Source organism: Macrobrachium rosenbergii, chromosome 14 (assembly GCF_040412425.1).
Source record: "Macrobrachium rosenbergii isolate ZJJX-2024 chromosome 14, ASM4041242v1, whole genome shotgun sequence".
NCBI classification, from domain to species: Eukaryota; Metazoa; Arthropoda; class Malacostraca; order Decapoda; family Palaemonidae; genus Macrobrachium; species Macrobrachium rosenbergii.
This window is the reverse complement of record NC_089754.1, coordinates 23,773,535-23,793,937: the sequence shown is the minus strand read 5'-3', so window position 1 is coordinate 23,793,937 and position 20,403 is coordinate 23,773,535. Positions and strand designations below refer to the sequence as shown.

Genomic DNA, 20,403 nt, shown 5'->3' with positions numbered 1-20,403 from the left:
TTGTTGAATTCAAATGAAAAACGTATACAATGTCGGCATAGTTCAAAAGGGGTCGGCCTGTAGATCAAAGCCAGTTACAAATCTGACAAATCTTTGTCAATATTTTTCTCATATCTTGAGGTTTCACAAATTCACCATATTGACAATTTCAGTTAAAGTTTATATTTTTCTCCATATGCTTGCAGTTTACTGTAACAACTCCCAAGAATTTTAAGTTCTTGCTCATGCTCGTAAGATGGGGGACACTAATGATGCTTTCCAGTGCTACGCATCTCCACCTTCTTCGGCTTAATTTTCGGGATGCTTTTGAGTGCATGATTGCTTACCTGTTTGCTGTTTTGTTTATATTCACCCAGCTATCATTTAATTCTCTTTTGCATAATATGGTCATTCTATCCTGCAGAAGACTTCATTGTAAGCTAAGTCCTGAGAGGTTACTTATTTTGACTAAAAACAACTTATATATGTATATACATATGTATATACTGCATATATATACATATATATGTATTTATATTTATGTATACATATATATGTATATATATTTATATATATACATACATATGTATATTTATTTATATATACATATATATGTATATAATTATATATATATTTATATGTACATATATATATATATATATATATTATATATATATATATTTATATATATATATATATATATATATATATATATATATATATATATATATATATATATATATATATATATATATATATATACAAGGTCACAGGATGTATGCTAATGAATTGGTTTTTATACACGCTCTGCTCTGTATTAGCTACGATAGCCAACATACCAAATGTATTAATATTCTTAAAGTTGTACAAGCTTTTAAAAATACTGAGTCACGTTGCCAAATAAACATGGTCACCATAACCTAATTCCTATACAGATAGATGTGAATTTGACAACTTTTATTCGCTAAATTAAGAAGTTGATGCAATTTAAGCTGAGAAGAATTTTCCATTAGCAGTTTTTTAAAAGAACTTTTTAGTTTGCGGCAAAATACAGTATGGCATCCACGTCTTGTGAACTACGCCATCAAAACTTTTGAAGTATAATTTTGAGATTTACCAGTATTACAAGGTAAAGGTTCAGAAAATTTCATCCAACCGTCTGTCCTCTATATTTCGCATAAAATCGTTTCGTAGAGTAATAATGATAATTATGATGAAAACAAAAAGGGTTCTTGTAGCATCAATAATATTGACAATAATAATAATAGAAGTCATAACAGTAATAAAATTATCGCAGCAATTCTTCTTCTTAATATAATTCTTATGCAAACTTTCCAAAGTGCTTTGGCCGAAACAACTTGCGTTTGAATCCTACTCAAAAATTGTCTTTTCATTCACTCCCTTATAATGTTTTCATCATCACATCTTTTCCATGTGTGTTAAATGGATTCATAATGTATTAAAGGAAATGCGTTCCTCTTCATGATGGGAAAAGGCAAAACTTTTCTGTATAATCATGAACACCGTGAAAGTTCTACGGTCTCCTTTAAATTAATAAGGATAATATTATAGTTATTATTATTCGGAAGGAGACTCTTTTTGAGGCAAACTTCGTTGAAAAGAATGGCACTGTATGATAAAGAGTGCCATTCTTTTCAACAATATTATTACTCTAATAAATTATTATTATTATTATTATTATTATTATTATTATTATTATTATTATTATTATTATTATTCTGTTCCCCTTCTCCATCTTGTGGCTTTCTATCACCGCCTCCTCTTTTCATAACCACCAGCCAGCCTTGTCGTCCTCCCATGAGTCTCCTATACACTTGTGCATTCCATGTGGGTCGTATGACACTGTAACGATTTCCGGTAGGGTATTACCACCCTTGGCTCCCCCCCTTCCCCCACCCCCAGTCATCCAAGGCCTGATTGTGCCTGACGAGAGGTTAGGGCAGTTGCTTGTTTGTTTCATTTTTTGTTCCTTCTAATAATTATGATGTTAGTATAAAGTTAATATAGAAAATTTTTTGTTTTTGTTTTTATTTATGAAAATGCAGAACTTTGTTTCGGGAGACTGAATTTAGGATTATATTTACAGAAATGTTTATAATTCGAAATTACATTGATCTGTGAAGATACTGAAACTTCATTATCTTAGCTTAGAGATATTTTCGACTTTTGTGGTTCGTAGATCTTCAGCCATTTCTGTTGAAATCTCTATCGTCTTCCAAACCCTTTTTCTCCAAATCCTCCATCATTTTATCACGACGTCTCATCTTTCTCTTCCCTCTCGACCTGCTACCCGTAACAGTTCCACCCAAACCCTTTTCACTCCTTCATCCTCACACATCCTTACCACATGTTCAGACCATCTCAGTCTAGACTCTCTTATCATATCGGTAATCTTTACCATATCGGCATTTCTTTCCTAAATTCTTCATTTTCCAGCCTTTCACGCAGCGAGATCCCCAAAATCAACCTCAGTATCCTAATTTCTGTTCTCTCCAGCTTCTGTTCCTCCTTCTGTTTTTAAGCCCATGTTTCTGAATTATGCATCATCTCTGGTTGATTACGGTACAATAAATCTTATATTTTAGTTTATTTAGCATTCTTTTTTTTCCCGTTTTAAATGTTTTATTTTAAGTGTTTTGCTCATTTTTTCTTCATCACAGAAGAAAAAATAATGAGTAAAACATTTATTAAAAAATAATGAGTAAAACATTTAAAGCGGGAAAAAAGAATGCCCGGTGAACTAAAATATCACAGAAGTTCTGACACCTAATATACGAGATAATGACGTTAATGGTATTGACAATACGAACAAGTGACTTGTTCCGTTGTTAGAAACGAGGAAGCATATATCAATACTTCTCAAGACTGGTCATTATCGTTCAGTGACCTAAAAGCTTTTGGTCATTTTCAAGTTGCTGGTTTTGTTTTAGTGTATTTCATTCACGTGAGCATTTGTTCGGTTATTATGATTATTTCTATGTTTATTCTCTCTCCGTTTAGTTTCAGTTTTGTTTAAATAGCGATCATATAAGTTGAAGAAAAAAAAAGAAAGGGATGTCAAAATGATACCATTAAATTAGGATATTCATTTATAATTTTGTTAAGAAATATAACTTTCATATTTTGTACTACGAGCATAGTAAGCTTTACCAAGAATTTAGATGCACACTTGATGTGGAAGACGAAAACAGTGAAAAAAAGTCACAAAATATATTATCTATATTCATTGTTTGCCGAAAGCTCTCCATCTGGGCTTATTTTGTCTTATCTAATAGCCTTGCTTTACAAAACACAACAGCGCTTCATGGATGATTAGAGAACATCATTACAAAATATTATTACCCCTGTCGGTAGAAAATTATTCATCAGAAGCATTTTTATTACTACTTTATATATACACAGATAGAAGATTATATATATATGTATATATATATAAATATATATATATATATATATATATATATATATATATATATATACTATGTATATATATATATCTATATATATATATATATATATATATATATATATATATATATATATATATATATATATATATATATATATATATATATATATATATATATATATATATATATATATATATATATATATATATATGGACAAATCAGTGGATAGATGGACAGTTGTAAACCTAAGAAACATACAAAAAACGCAGTTACACACTCAAATTATATACATCGTATATACATATATATATTTTTTTAAACTTACACAACATACACAAATGTCTTGCACACCCAAATGCACACATCACAGCACCATTGATATTAGGAACACGGGAAAACATATTTACAAAAGAACAGTATGGCAAGAATGTCTTGGTTTTACTTATGTAATAGTTGTAACTTGTAGAAAATGCTCGAATCTATTGTATACAAGGCCTTTTTAGAAGTATAGAACTATGAATTATAAACTTTATACAAATTCTAAAGTTCTTTGGAATGAAAGTAATGGACAGAATCAGTGATCAGGAAATATTTTGTATTCAAATACGTTAGGTGACATAGAAAAATAATTCTTGGAAATAAATTCGCGTTTTAAGTTAAGTATACCTTAGTTTTACCAGACCAATTCGCGTTTTGAAACACTACGTGTATTAAATGCCCACACTCAGGTACGGTAACTATGGACAAGGCACGATGTTTTCACAGGAATGGGAAGAGATTGCTGATAGCCAGCCGTAAAAGCTGTTAGAAGATCATTTGAAATATGGCCATAAACAAGCTTTAGTGCATTCTCAGTTCCTGGAACTGTACACTTCCCAGAATTCTTATTTACAATTATATATTCATATATATTTTACATTTTATAAGTCAGTGGGTAGAATTCTTCAATGTCATTAGACTACGAAATTGGTTGCCCATCTTAGTTTTCGACCCATAAAATTTTCCTCGGGTGGTGTTTTGTATCGCTTGTCTCAACAACTTTTCAAGTTTGTTATACAATGCTAAAATTCCACTTTAGACCAAATGACGGGCAAGGAGTAAGTGTATTTCACCAAGGTCTCCAGTGTGGGTTCTGATGGTTGTGAACAGGGTACGGGGCATGTCGAACCTCTCTGAGGGAAATGGGGATACTCGCCCCCTTTGCTATGATGGGGGTTACATTCTGAAGCTGCTGACTTTTGCTGGAGGAAGAAGCTGGAGCTCTTGGGTGAGTTGCATACTCGTCTGTCTTAAGCTGAGGTGAAACAGATTCTACGGACACCGTTATTGCTCGGTGCCTCTTTGGGGATGCAGTGGCGGTGGTGATAGTGGCATATCGACGATGAGACGTGGCGAGATCTAATGGTGCCACTTGGAGGTCCACTTGCATCCTGCCTGAGCACACCGTCGTGCTCGAGTGCGTGCTTTTGACATTTGAAAAGGAGGCTGAAGAGGAGGAAAGTGCACTGGAATGGGCAGCCGTCGGGGGCCTAGGAAGGTATTTAATGGCGATGATGTGGTCACTGCTGTGGAGGATATCGTAACCGGGCTCTTCAGTAGAGGATGACATACTGGGGCTTCCCCGGGCTGACTCGGGGGAGGATGGGGCACCGGCCGCCTCTGGAGACGTGGCATTAGTGGGCGGGCTGCCGCTGACAGACACACCTGTCCATGATGGCACGACGAGGGCTTGCAACTGACCGGAAGACAACCTGGCATCGGCGACTGACATTCCTGCGACTTGCAATTGATGCTGTTGCCTTGGATGATGATGAGGAGGAGGGGGAGGGGGAGGGGGAGGAGGGTGAGGAAGTTTTTTGCTCCTTGGTGGGAATTTTGTCGACGCCAGAGTATCCCCTTTTGCGGCTGGTGATCTTTTGACCAACGGGAATTCTGCATTTGTACTAGAACTGAGGTGTGACAGTACCCGGGCATGAAGATCAGGGGGCAGACCGTTGACGCCTGAGAGGAACCTGCTGACTTCGGAAGCGCACTTTCTGAAACCGGCGTTGTATTTCGCTGTGGCATCTGCGGTGGAAGGCGACGTTGCATTCCGGCTTAGGACGGAATCGTTTCTGTGGAGGTCTTGTACGTGTCGCACTGTCATCTCCAGGATGTCTGCCTTCTCCAGTTTGCTGTATCGAGTTGGCTGTCGAGTAATATAACAAAACTGAATGATTATCAAATGGCGCTTACGACATACTTAGTTATATTTAATAGAAAGAGCTACATGCACTACTTTTTGAAAATCATAATTAATCATCTAACGTAGGATATTCCATTGTTGTTAGTTTTTAAAACATTCAATCTACTTATAATAAAATAAATAACAAAATTCAACATTTATTGACGTCTTATCCCCAGGTGAAATTAGGTAAGAAATAGAATCAGGTATTTCGTAAAACGGCCACAGAGCTTTTCTCTCCAGCCGATCTGGCGCTTTAAATACTCACGTCTTTCTTCTGAGCCGTCAGGACTAAGTTCTTGAGCTCATTGAGGCAATGGTTAATCCTCTCTCGACGCCTCCGCTCCATCAGTGGTTTGTTACTCTAGAAAAGAAAGAAAGAAAATTTTTTATTATTGTGGTAAGACAAGGTGTCCATGTGTAGCCTATGTCTGTCATATTCGTATTTGGTGAGTGTTTGTAAGTGTGTCTCACTCATAAAACATTTGAATCACGTTACATCCACAAACAAGAGCGACAGACATCAAGTGTTGGGTTATTACTCTCATATAGTTACCGTATTTATACCTTTTTCATCGCTGCATATTATAGATAACATCGATAATATGTTTCCCACGTATAGCTCATATTTGTCTCCCTCTCGGAATACAGAAGGTGAAATCTCGAGACTTCCATTTAAACCATGGTGAATTTACTGCGCTTGTTTCTTTCATGATCTACTCATTTTCATTCTGTCCTTATTCTTAGACCTAATCTACGTCTTGTTATTGTCCCTCTCTGCTGTAAATCAGTACAGTCATAAAGTCTCGTCTTCCCTTGACAGTTGTCGTAGTTATTGTTCTTTGGTGATTGCTGAGAGCTTCTCTCGCGTTTCTACGTCCACTTCATTGTCATTCATGGTTTTGTGAAATATTCATATCTATATGAGCAATCAGTGTGCCAGCTTTATGCATTTGGCATCGAAGTTGACAAAAGTGATTTCTTTTAGCCTTCTCACGATTTACATATCAACATGACTTAATAACATTTAAAAGGTCATTGCTAACTTTTCATACATTTCAAGGTCTCAGATTCCATTGGATTCGTTGTCGCGATAACATTTGTTGCTTTCTTTTTTAACAGAAATACAGTATGTGATTCGTTTCTACAAGTAGAAAGTTCGTCTGCAAGATTTTTAATTTGCTCAATTAAAAAAATGATTAAGAACTTCTTTGTATTCTCATTTCTAATATGAGGCCTTTTTTGTAGATCTAATTTGATCTAAATGACTTCACTGGAAACAATCTCTCTATCAGTGTTTGTATTTTTTCGTACATGTTTTATTGTCGCTTTTCGTCAATTCAGTTACATTTATAGGTCAGCAAACTCCTAGATATTATGGGGTAAACTAAAATCGCAAGTTAATGAATTTCGTCCTTATTTTTTAATTTGGCTATGGCAAAATGTAGTTCTGGAAACTATCAACTCTACCAAAAAAGAATTTCCAACATCAGAGACTCTGCTACTCACCTTGCTTTTATTGAGGTAGCCTTAATCTAGGCTAAACAATTCGGCCTCTAACATAATAAATAGTCATGTGTTTCTAAGACAAACCATGGTATTCTCATAAGCTTCTCACCTTGCAAAATTATGGATGTTTAAAAAAATATGACATATGCAATTTTTTTTCGAGAAAAAAATCTGTCCAGGTCAATTGCTGTTACAGTTACTTGTTTAGACAGAAGAGTAAAACTTACCCTCCTATTGGACTTGGGTGTATCTGCCATTCTCGTAATGTTTTTTGAACTGCACATTCCACACAAAACGATGCAATCTGTTAATTGTCTGTTAGCGTATTTCTTGATTAGCGGTCCATGAATTTTTCTTCCAGTGTTTAACTAATTATTATAGCATCCAAACGATATTGAATCAGTAGCGAAACAGCGTCACTTGCAACGGCACTAACAAAACTGACCGCCGAAAATACGGCACACGTCCATCAAGGTATGGAATCGCGTGCCCGCTGGAGAGGTGTTGGTTAACTCGCGTGACCGCCAGACGTGAACTGTCCCTGCGCACGACTGCCACCCGAGGCGAGCCTATAGACTGGTGCCAACTACGTTTATCTCTGTATGTATTTCTGTCACAACGCCTACCTTCCATTGTTACGATTTGTTTTGTGTCAGTTTATGCTATATGGATTTTTCCACGAATTATCATCAGACATTGATGTTCTAACCAGCATTTCTTTTCCTAAAGAAAAATGATTTTATTTTAACAACCGATGTATTTTGTGGAACTGAGCCGATGACGTCATTCGGATGTTCCACCCACAGCATGCGCTCGTCTGCGACGTCATTAAGATACGTCCAATCGGAGCAGAGAAAACTCGCTGAGACTATATGGGACAACGTGATTGGCCAGATGCCCTAAAGGGTGGAGTCATCACCCACGTGGCGGATGCTCTTCTGTCATTAGTGCACGCAAGGTGAACCACGCGACTGAAAACGGGTTTCGTTGGTTTTCGTGGGTAACAAAGATGAAAATTTTTGCTGTCAAAACCTCTTTATGGATTTGGCCTTCATAGGTTAAACCATTTTAGTTAATAATCAACGACCGAGATACTTAGGTACGTACGTCATGTATTCTAATTGTGTCAGGGGCACTATTCAGTTTTTATTTCATCCTTTAATATATGATTTTCACCATATTGTTTCTATGTATCCAAGATAAGCAAAGTTCAAACTTTGTTTTCAATAACCTGCGGAAAGAGGTGACGCGATTCCTCTCTTTGTTCCTGTAGATTATTCAGTTCCATTTACGGTTCGTTTGCCTCTACCTTATCCGGAAAATAAGCACATTATTTAAGCATAAAGATATTGGATAGTAATAATAATAATAGGGCTTGTAATAGTGGTGAAGGAACGACGTGGCTGATTCCAAGTCATTTTGGAGCACATGCAACAAAAAAATGGTCGGGAAAAAGAAGAAGTGAAATAAAGAACAGGTGAAAGAGAAAAGGAAGCAAGAACGTTGCTGAAGGTTGGGAAGATAAGAATGTACTGTAAGAATGTTAGATTAATTATTCTTTATGGAACTGAAGTGTGAATGCAAGTTGCAAACGCAAGAAAAAAAGTCGGGGGTTGCCGAGATGAATTGTCGAGTGAAAAAGTGAGAAAAAATTGTAGCTGAGGTTAATGCCAGTGAAAAGGTGGATCAGAGTATTCTGAAGCAGTCTGTTAATGTGGGGAGAATGGGGGACAATAGCTTGGTAAAAAGTGCAAATATTTGAGAGGGCTTGTTAACACAGATGAGAATGAAACGGGGAAAAGGCTGGCCAGGTGTAAAGTAAAAGGTATTGTGTTACTGTTAAATGTAATCATATTCTCTAGTTCCGTCCTAGTTTCATAATGTACTTCTTGGAACATTTTATACGTTAGTTTTTTAGCCCATTATTTCTACATGACCAAATCGTACATATTCTTTTGCACCAAAATCATTACAGAATTATAATGCATCTTTCTTTCTCGCCATTTCCGATCCTCTTATTCTTTCACAGATAATTCATTTGACACTTTTTGATATTAGAAGAGGGGTTTTATGATCACTGTTTCTTCAATAATTAGGACATCAGTAAATAGAACACTAAAGATGACATGACTTACCCATCACCTCTGTAAAAGAAACGTTTGATGTGTATCCATTCTTTATTTTCTATAATTGCAACTTTTTTCATTTATTTTTGATTTATGTTGCTAAGGGGCGATTTCCTATATATTCGTAGCCCGGGGGCTCTAGCTACAAATATGTTTAGTGATACGTCAGGAGAAATGCGATGGAAAACGCTCTCTCTCTCTCTCTCTCTCTCTCTCTCTCTCTCTCTCTCTCTCTCTCTCTCTCTCTCAAACACTAGAAGCATATTATTTCTTACCGGGGAGGGGGCGTGCACTCCGTAAGCGTATATAGGTAAAATTTGGGTAATTTCTGCTTCCCGATTATTGATTTTTATTATCATAAGCTACGAGTTCATTACTAAACTCTGTAAACACAGTTTAGTAGGTCTATGTTTGTTAGTGTTTATACGTAAGTATATAAAATTGACTGTATGTATGCAGTTACAAATATGTCAGTACACATACAGTACATACATACACATATACATATTTATATATATATGTATACTGTATGTATATACTACTATATGTATATGTATGTATATATATATATATATATATATATATATATATATATATATATATATATATATTATATATACTGTGTATGTACCCAGGAACGAGGGGAGAGAGAGAGAGAGAGAGAGAGAGAGAGAAAGGTCTACGGGAATTTCTCTCCAGGACTGAGTTAGTTGTTTTTGTCACCCACATTGAAGATGGCAGCCGATATTAGCTTATGGGACTACAAACAAGTACGGTAATTTCATGTTCCTTTTCTTCGGAAAGAAATCTTAGCTAAAACAGATCTCGTTATTTGAGGATCCTTTATTTCTGCCGTACTCATACTATAGAACCTTGTACGCCCTTTTACATGATTATCAGTAAAGACGCTCGTTATTTGTCAAAATGATATTTACTCTTGAAATGAAGAGACAGGCTATTATATATTTTATTAAAAGACAAAAAAGATTTTCAAGACAGCTCGTAGCCCTTTTTCTGTAAACCGTAAGTACTTTTGTGTTCCATTGTTTTATATTATATCATATATATATTTTTATATTCATATATATATATATATATATATATATATATATATATATATATATATATATATATACATACATATATTTGTGCGTCTGCGTGTGTATATACATATACGTTGGTGTGTGTATAAATATATATGTATATATAATTCGTTATGAAGATACGTAAGAGAATGATTATCGCAATTGAATTGGATGAAATATCTGCATGTGTAAAGAGTATTTGCATATGAACAACCTCACATGGACACTTAACAGACAATTAAATACCGGAGACAGGATGAGTGCCTGCTTAGAGCAGAATAACTTAAAGAAAACCAAACTGAATCTTCAGTAACCTTTTGCTTATTCATTCTAACTGACACAGTCCTTTATGCAAAGGAAGTTACTAATCTTTAAAAACTCCAAGATCGAACAGGGTATTTTTTGTAACTCAAAAAAAAAAAACAAACTGAGGCGGATGGTGAGGAAAGGAGAATTCCCATTGGTCTGTCATAAAAGAACAGGTAATGATTTGTGTGCTTCGGGGAAACCAATTGCAATGTTTCTTGTAAAGTAAATTGCATTTTCCAATCCTCCTCCTCCTCCGCTTTTTCTTATCACCTTTGGTGATGCTTCTCTGAGCATTTCCGGTATCTCTAGCGACCTTTCCGGATTTTAAGGTCTTCAGCGATATTGTTACAGTGACTACAGATTTTTGCTTTCACGATTTTTGAGGGATTTGGTGACTCCAGAGACAGAAAAGTTGGATAATAATACGTTAGTGAAAACGTCTAGTATCTAAATTTATCCTCTCATTAATACTAATCTTGATTTATTTGTTATGTTCATCAACGCTTTAACCATTTAGTACGTACATATATATATATGTAGTGCGCCAATTTGACCAGCGCCGTTTGGTACGTAAATATACGGAGAGCTGATCAAGGTGTTTTCTCCATAGACCTTGGAGCCGCTGTTTTGACTGACAGTGGCGTTAAATACGCAAATGTACGATTCCATTTTCTCCCTTCCCTTTCAAGGTCAGTCCACTTCAACATGGCTTCTCTTGGCCTCATCAGGCGACCCTGTGGGTCACAACCAGAAAACAACAATGTCTTTCTTTCCCCTTTCATCCCAATTTCCTTCTTCATTTTTCTCACCTCATCTAATGTATCACTTAGTTTATAAAAAAAAAATTCTATAGATAAGTAGAAGATTAAATAAGCAAAAACTGAAGATTAAATAACTATATAATAACAAATATCGTTATCGGCAGTTGTCAGTCAGTGTATGAAAGGCTTAACATTCATTAACATAAGGATATTCCATTCTTGGGAGCTTCCTGATTAAGTTAATAACTTCTCGCTTGTTGCATAAGGGTGCGTTCCCATTTTTAAAATAATAATAATAATAATAATAATAATAATAATAAAGGAAATTCTTTTATCATATACCTAATGTGCCTGCATGTGTACGAAGGCATTTGATGTCATTTCATTTTATATTTATGCTTCGACACAGATGGGAAAACTGAGTGTGTTGTTCCCCTTTGCCTGACTGCTGTTTTTATCTATGTCTGATAAGCATTTGTTGTAAACTTTGTTCCAATAATCTCTGTAAAGGACACTGCTTATCCGCGAGAAGATAGTTGGTATAAAATAAGTTAGATGTTTACAAGTTCCGAAAACTTGAATTAAACCTGTGTTCGTACAATAGAGAGAGAGAGAGAGAGAGAGAGAGAGAGAGAGAGAGAGAGAGAGAGAGAGAGAGAATCTAATGATTACCTTATGAATGGTTTCACCCCTGGGATAAGAATTTCCTGGTCGAGGCCCACCCGTTTTGATGGTAGACATTTTGACAGAGCAGTGAACACTTAGATTTAGGTTCCTCTCCTCTCCCTTTCTTTCTCTCCAGGCTAACAGCAACCTACAGCAGTCGTCTAACAGCTTGGTGCAAAATTCTTTGGAAAGGTTAGCAAAGGCACACTAAATTTTCAGGGAACGCTCCTGTCTCTTCTCGGCCTGTTCGAGAGTCGACCACGGGCAGAGAGAGAGAGAGAGAACACTGCACAGGTATCATAAAGTTGACGGAGACCGTTAATCATTTGTCATTTTCAAGCGAGAACTGTGACACTGCCACAGGTCCCCTTATCAGGGCGATTTTGTTGACAAGTGGCCTGACTGAAGGGGATTTCAGTGCCGAAAATCCTTAACACTGTGAAGTTGTAGAAGTGGTTTGTAACGCTTCGGTTTCTCTTGTGAGCTTTTCGCCAGAAGGCATAAAGTGTTCATTTTTTTGTAACTTGGAAAGGTGCCATCCTTCTAAATGTATCTGCAGAGTAATGATTAGTTTTCATACCCCTCCAAATTCCATGACGTTTTCTGAAATTTAGTGGACAAACTGTTAGTGCTAATGAAAATGTAGTTTGAGGAAAAATTAGGGAGGAAAAATGAGTTTTTCTTAATTTTTGTTTACTGCTAATGAAAAAGTACTTTAATAATAATAATAATAATAATAATAATAATAATAATAATAATAAATCACAAAGCAATGGCGATTCATTCAAACATTTAACAAGAAAAGAGATCGTGGATCACGATTCTAAACAGTCAGACAGCCATTGGAAGTTCTAAAATAGAATGAGTTTAATCTCATTCCATCGTATTTCTCTCTCTCTCTCTCTCTCTCTCTCCGTTTGTCCGGGTTAATTAAATTATACAAGAAAACTGGGTTACTATCCCTTGACTTTCATAGCAATGGTGATTGATGGAGGTATGACACGCTATGAGAATTTTTGCCTAGTTGCCTAGTTGTGTGTGTGTGTTTGTGTAAGTGTATATATATGTAATAAAATGGAAAGTAATAATAATAATAATAATAATAATAATAATAATAATAATAATAGCAACGATAATGACGGCAACAAATATATTTTCCTATTACACATTTTTTTTATCGTTAGGATTTTTTACCAAGAAGAGTAGTTGGCTTTCGTTTTACGTAGTCGTTATTTCGAGCGTATAATTACGACCTCTGCATGTGATGGGAAACAGGCTAACATTATTAATCTAAATGATTAAGATTTGAACGCTTGGGAATTCGATTTAACATTACTTCTTGGTAAATAGCATTGCTCGCATAACTTTTGCCATAAATTCTTTTCAGATTCGTAAGGTACAAAATAGTATTCACTCAGATTCATAGTACTCCGTCAGTTAGTACATTGTAGTGCTCAGAGCACATTATTAATACTTAGCATGTACTTGCTGAATTTAGTAGGCACACCTCAGTCGATGAAAATATTGAAGTAGTATGGGTAAAGGATCGTGGGATCGTAAAAATCTGTTTGCTCATCTTCATCTGCCGAGTATCGTATAAGCAGAGGTGGAGCGTAGTGGAAGTGATTTTGAACGTCGTTTGGTTCAGAGAGAATAGAAGACTTGATCACTTCTAAATCACTAATACAGAAATACTGTTTCCATCGTTCATGACAGATCTTCGATATTAGTTTCGTCAATAGTTTCTCATGCCATTTGAGACGTAGTGTTACTACCAATGGTTATGTCGTATGGTAATAGTACTATTATTATGAAATTTGTTTGGTGGGTATTTTGAGGGTTAGCGATTATTTACCCCCAGGAATTTTCCCCTTTACCCATTATTCAAGCTCGCAAATTAATGTTAGAGTCAAAGTGCTACAATGTAATTTATTTTCAACAAACAGAACATTCAACATAACCTTCGACTTCAAAATGTTTTAATAAAGCCATATGCTGCAATACTTACATTCAAGTGCAACTGTTGTGCCAAATGCTAGTATTTTCCACACCGAAGGGAAGCGATGCCTTGAATTTAGTTTTTTTATAAAAAAATATGAAACTGTCCAATGGATCAGGTCACATATTCTATCTCCTTTATCTGACACTTGTCTCAAGTAACTTATTCACTGGAATATTGAATTCATGTGTTATTTGGCATTTTTCAAGCTAACGGTCTGGCTGGTTGATAAACTTGTTGATAAATCTGATGCCACTGATGCTTTGATATAAATATCACTTGATTAGTGCGCTGCTCCATTCGCTCCCTTTTGCGCGAATTACTGAAGATCTTAGATTCTTGGATAAAGCAATGGACTATAATGTCTAGGATATTACATTTTTTTTTTTATTTGGGTTTGGATTTTGATCTTGTGGTATTTTTCATTGATCGTTACAAAGTCACATTACTGTCACACTGTTTGTACAAATAAATATTATATGCATATGAAAGATCTGCACATGTGCATTTATAAAGGAATATTTATAAAGGATTATCGATAGGTGGACAATACAAGAAGAAAAGTTACTTGGAGTGGCTATATATTGCATTGGTTTAAGACGTAATTCAGTTGAAATTACTTTTTGCCAGACGCATTCACTTAAAACTCTGCAACAAAAGGTTCAATAAAAATGAGTGCAGTTCTTATTACAACTAGGATTTCTGATATATATATATATATATATATATATATATATATATATATATATATATATATATATATATATATATATATATATATATATATGTGTGTGTGTGTGTGTGTGTGTGTGTGTGTGTGTGTGTTGTGTGTGTTTATATATGCTCATTTTTTTAATAAAGGCACCGACACGTCTAATTCGTGTTGGCCGGCAGTTTTATAAAGGCTGCCAGCCATAAAAATCTCAGACGACGGCGGGTGTTGTAAAAATCAAAGTCCACCTTTCTTTTGCGCGCACGCATACACACGATCATAAACGGTCCTTTAATAACTCTACGCTTTAAGGTTTCAAAGCGACCGTCGTCAAGGTGTTTGAAATATAGGCTCGTTTAACTTCCGTTGGAAAAGGGATCTGGTGTCCACTGGGAGGTTCGGCTCTGATTCAAAGTTGGGCTGTTCTTTTCATTTCTATATTCATACATGGTTCTCTGTATGAACTTCGTTCGTTACTTTTGTAAGAAGCCTTATATTTACATAAGTGATTGTCGTCAAATATTTCTTAGTCTGAGGAAGCGTTGACTTGCATTTATAAATTGCACCGAAATCAAATCTGGTATTAAGAAATAGGGCTGTACATTGATACAGTTTTGTTTATGATGAGAATCTCTGCTTGTCTGCAGGTCTGTCTCATATATATATATATATATATATATATATATATATATATATATATATATATATATATATATATATATATATATATATATATATATATATATATGTATGTATATATATATATATGTGTGTGTGTGTGTGTGTACATGAAAAGTGTATTTTTGTGTACATTTTTGGTTCTGATATCACTGTCATCACCTTTGTTTAGCTTTTAGAATTGATTCATAGGGGTTTATATCATATTATATTGTATTAATCGAAGTAATGCAGTTAATTACTGCCTCATTAAGTGTTTGGATGACACAATGAACCCAATTTTCTTCTCAACATCAGTCATAGTAGGTTTTGAACCCTGTGTTCTCAATACCATTGTTACTGAATCCGTTAGTAAAGTCATTGTTAGTTTAGCCATGTTTTATATTAGCAGCAATGTTCATTTTTCGGTCAAAGTGAATCTGACAGGCGAGATAGAAAACATATTACTCTAAAATAAGCCCGTAATAAATGCGCAGATATATTGCCCAATTTCTGATTTTTCGGTTTAGCGTACAGAAAAAACAGCCTAAAAATTCATAGCTACTTTTATGAATGGGAATTGTGATTCCAAATGTCGAAGCCCAGTGCGCAATATTTCTTCATTTCATCAAGATTTCCAGATAATTCTATAATAAACTATTTTATATATCTCATCTAAAATTTGTGCGACAGAAAAGAGATTTAAGAAAATACATGACGGCGATATCCGACACAAGCTGCTGTCTAAATACTAAATACACACCTTTGATGTTCTGCGAGTTTATTGCAGTTTTAAGTGAAACTTTGTCTTTCTAAAAACTAACCTTTGTCTCTTGATTTGTTTCCATCTATGTTGAGTCTTTGGGAGTTTAAGAGCACGTTTCGATGGCCTTTGTTTCATGGGAGGAAATATACTTGTAGCACGTACTTGTAAGTGATATTACATTCTAAGGAATGTTATTTGCGAAGTAAGTTTTGAAAATTCCCTGAGGTGAACATAAAATACCTATAATTAGTAAAGCAATAACTGCAATTAATAAAGCAAAGAAACGAGAACATAACTTGGAGGCTAGAGCTTGGATTCTGTGTCTGGTTCTGTAACTGGAAATTAGTGAGTAACTAAACTAGAACCAGTAATTTTTAACATTAGAATATTGCTGAGAATTCAGCTCACCGGCCGTTTCTAACAATGAAGTCAACCCACCTCCCCCCCCAAAAAAAAAAAAAAAAAATCGATGAGTAAATAAACAGTGACCAATGGGTTGCGACATAATCCAAGAAAGATGAACCATTAAAACTGTTTCAGAATCTTCATCTGCCCTAAACTGCTATCCATGGCATAGAGGAAAAAGTATGCCTGCCCGCTGAGAAAATGTTCAGGTGACCACATTGCATATAAATTTACATATTAAATAGGGGACTGCTAATCTGTCAAACCCTGGTACGTTTGTTACACTGTGATTTTTCCTGGTAAATTTTCCTACACTCAGCAGAAAAACAACCAAAGGCCTGGCGTAACAGCTTATACGAATGCCCAAAATCATCCAAAAGGAACCTAGATTTGACCATCTTTTAAGTCAGAAGCTGTGTTAATTAATGTCTCCGTTAGAACAACTAATTAATGCACACATATTCTCTGCTTAGATATTTTCTTTACATAGATAAGAACTGGCCAATGACAGAGTATCTTAAAAGACATTTATGAATGTGCCCGTGCACAAGAACCACGGAAGCATTACCAAAAAAAAAAAAATATATATATATATATATATATATATATATATATATATATATATATATATATATATATATATATATATATATATATATATTAACAACGAGGATGCTAAATACCAGAGGAGCAAGGATTACACATTTACGCATGTAAATCTATGAATTTGTTTAGCAGCCCATGAGAAATCAGGTTTTAGATTGAAAACTTACTTTTCTGTCCAAAAGTGGTGATAAATCTTACGTTTCGAAACCTCTCTAATGGGCCCTCATTGATAGTGTTAGCATATTAGATAAAGAACTGCTTGATTGCATGAGGAATTGATTGGTTTTCAACATCGACGTTAAAGTAAATTTTAAATTTTAACGCGCGCACACACACACACACACACACACACACATATATATATATATATATATATATATATATATATATATATATATATATATATATATATATATATATATATATATATATATATATATATATACAGTAGTAATAAATGAGAGCAATCATATTTTATTCCTTCGGCATATCAAGTGTCTAAATTAGAAAACGTATCCCAAACATTTTAGGTAGCAAATTGTGAATGATTATGTTGCAAATACAATATGTGAATATATTTCTGGTAACTGGGGTCAATGGATCACCAACATAATGATAGTATATTGATATATCTGTCTATCTGTACATATATATACTGTATATACTTATATATATATATCTATATATGTGTATACATATATACTTATGTATATATATGCATATATATATACATATACGAGTATATGTATATATATATAATTTATATAAGATTGGTTAACCAATAAACCATATTTATTACCAATTTAAAGGTATCATATAACTTGTATTTTTCTTTTTCATGCTTTATATTGCGTTCTCCTTCGACCCCCACGGACTTTGCTATCGTTTACCTGTCTTCACTTACGTCTCCCACAAAGGGTTTTCTGCGTGTGCATGTGCGTGTGTGAGAGAGAGAAAATTCTGATAGTATTATTATCATCATGTCTCCTCACCACGAAGTAGCCAGTCGGAGGCTCAAAACGATTCCAGTGAGAAGTGGTGGTAATGATGAGGTAGGCAGGGCCCCATCAGCCGTGACCTTTGTAATCGAATAGGAACCCTCATGCCCCGCCCATATCATCAAATGAACCTTCGTCCTCATCATCACATTCGGGTCGTGCATAACTTAGTCCCTCCGTACCTCATGCCCATGCCTCGGTGATTCCGGGTAGCGTCCTTATACCTTATACTCGTCGCGCCGTTCTCCTCGTCCTCATCTTCCTCCTGCTCCTCCTGCGTGTGTGGTTTGGTTCACAAAAGGGGCGGCTTTTGTTCGCGCAGCGTGATTTTTATCAGCCCCTTTTGTCATGTAGAACTGATGCTACACATTAGCCGGACTGCGAAAGGGTTAATGATGGTTATTGAGGGAGTCTTGGTATAAAATTTCCTCTTCGTTTATGTAAAGAGACACAATACATACGGTTACCGTAACTTATAATCAGAACTAAAAAAAAAAAAAAGCAACAATTCGGTGGCAATCTTTGAAAGGGTATGAAATTTTTTATTTTGTTATCGAACTTATAATTTGTTTTGTTGTTGAAATTTTCTGCAGTGTTTTCAGCACAGTTTAGTATCTCTGTTTTTTTTTCTGAAAGCACAGGAAAGACTGACAGTTTTAGAAGTGTTCCATTCTGAAATTCATAATTTCACGATGGACAACGAAGTTTTATGCATGGGATTTACTTGAAGCTTTAATAGACGCCTTATATGTTGATTAGCTTTTTTAACTTTATCTCTTATGATGCTTAGAATACCATAGCAATGACGGCAGAAGTTTATTTCTATGGACATGATAATGAAAAAATGAGAAATGAAACAGATTCGCATCCAAAATGCCTCTAGGAATTATTTCAGTCCAAAAATCAAGTTTATTGAAATGCAATGACCACTGTCAATTGTTAAAAGGGTGAGTATAATAGAATTTTTTTTATTTCAAGCGACGGAATATAGAAATCGTAATGAAAATTGTTGTAAGATTACGATAATTAGATAGGCGGATGTGTAAGATATTTGAAATAGTTGTGATGAAAGTTTAGAATCCTTTAATTGCTAAAAACACCACTTTTTCTTACTCCTCTCGATTATAACGAAGCGTTGACTAACAAAAAGAGTTTAATTCCTAAGCATTCCCTTGTGGATGTGACTTTGGAGATAAATATTAAAAGCCTTGTAGTTTCCTGCGTGAACAGAAAGCAGTCTACAGCACAGTGGGAAATCCTATTTTTGTGAAGCAACTCCACGCATGTCGATTTTATTTTTTTTTTTAAGCAGAAATGGGGTTCACGAGAATGAAATGCTCGTATTCTCTTTATCTTTAGAACATTGTTAACAAGAGTATAAGGAATTGGACGTGGGCCATAAAAGATCCCTCTTACCTTATATATTTTGTATGTCCGTGTACATGCCTCATGAAAGAATTTACTAATTGTGCTCGTGACATACCTGGCTGGATTTCTTTGGTGCTTATAATGCAGGAACTAAGTTTCGATCGTCGGCTTTTTGCGAATGGACAATTCCCAACCGTTGAAGTGTTCTCTCTCTCTCTCTCTCTCTCTCTCTCTCTCTCTCTCTCTCTCTCTCTCTCTCTCTCTCTCTCTCTCTCTCATGGCGCATTGTTAATGAGTTCCATGGCGATGTGATAAGCTCTCAGCTCACAAATTAAGGGACCCATGTTTGATTCTCGAACCGGATGACGAGTAAATTGTTAGTTGTTAGTCGATTGTTGTGGCTCACTGTTAGAGAGAGAGAGAGAGAGAGAGAGAGAGCGATAAAACACTAGACCTGAATGGTCATAGCTCGTCACGGTATATGCCATCAAAAAGGAGGACATCGACGAGATGATAATCCTCATCCCACTTGCGTGAAACCACTCATATGACATTATATCACAAGATTCTCTGCTTGTCTGTTTGTGCCCATAATGTCTGTAATAACAGGCGCTCAGTGAGTAGGACAGTTCACTTAAAGTCATTATTAAACTTAAGAAGCCCAGTTTTCTTAGTAAGTGCTACTTACGATATACTGGTTGACCAAGATGCCCCTCCTATTGGGTTAATGATCAAAGGTACCAATAAAATTGCAGGATTTGGCCTCAACAATCAGTGAAGCATTTGTTAAAAACCGAATGTA

At 35.2% G+C, this 20,403-nt stretch overlaps 1 protein-coding gene and 1 long non-coding RNA gene across 4 annotated transcripts in view; one reads left to right on the top strand and one right to left on the bottom strand.

Annotated features, from left to right (window-relative positions):
* The window catches only part of LOC136845788 (uncharacterized), a 236,683-nt gene that overhangs the window by 179,940 nt on the left and 36,340 nt on the right, over window positions 1-20,403 (top strand). The window lies entirely within an intron of this gene.
* The window catches only part of LOC136845787 (transcription factor HES-4-like), a 213,312-nt gene continuing 196,990 nt past the window's right edge, over window positions 4,082-20,403 (bottom strand). Inside the window, exons 1-3 of one of the 2 annotated variants that reach the window (XM_067116104.1) lie at window positions 7,371-7,574; window positions 5,903-5,998; window positions 4,380-5,598 (exon numbers count right to left, since the gene is read on the bottom strand). In XM_067116104.1, coding sequence (XP_066972205.1) covers window positions 4,519-5,598; window positions 5,903-5,998; window positions 7,371-7,427 — 1,233 coding nt within the window. In that variant the 5' untranslated portion in view covers window positions 7,428-7,574 and the 3' untranslated portion in view covers window positions 4,380-4,518. Of the gene's footprint in view, window positions 5,599-5,902; window positions 5,999-7,370; window positions 7,575-20,403 lie in introns of those variants that run through there. The other variant, XM_067116103.1, reaches the window with a different exon arrangement.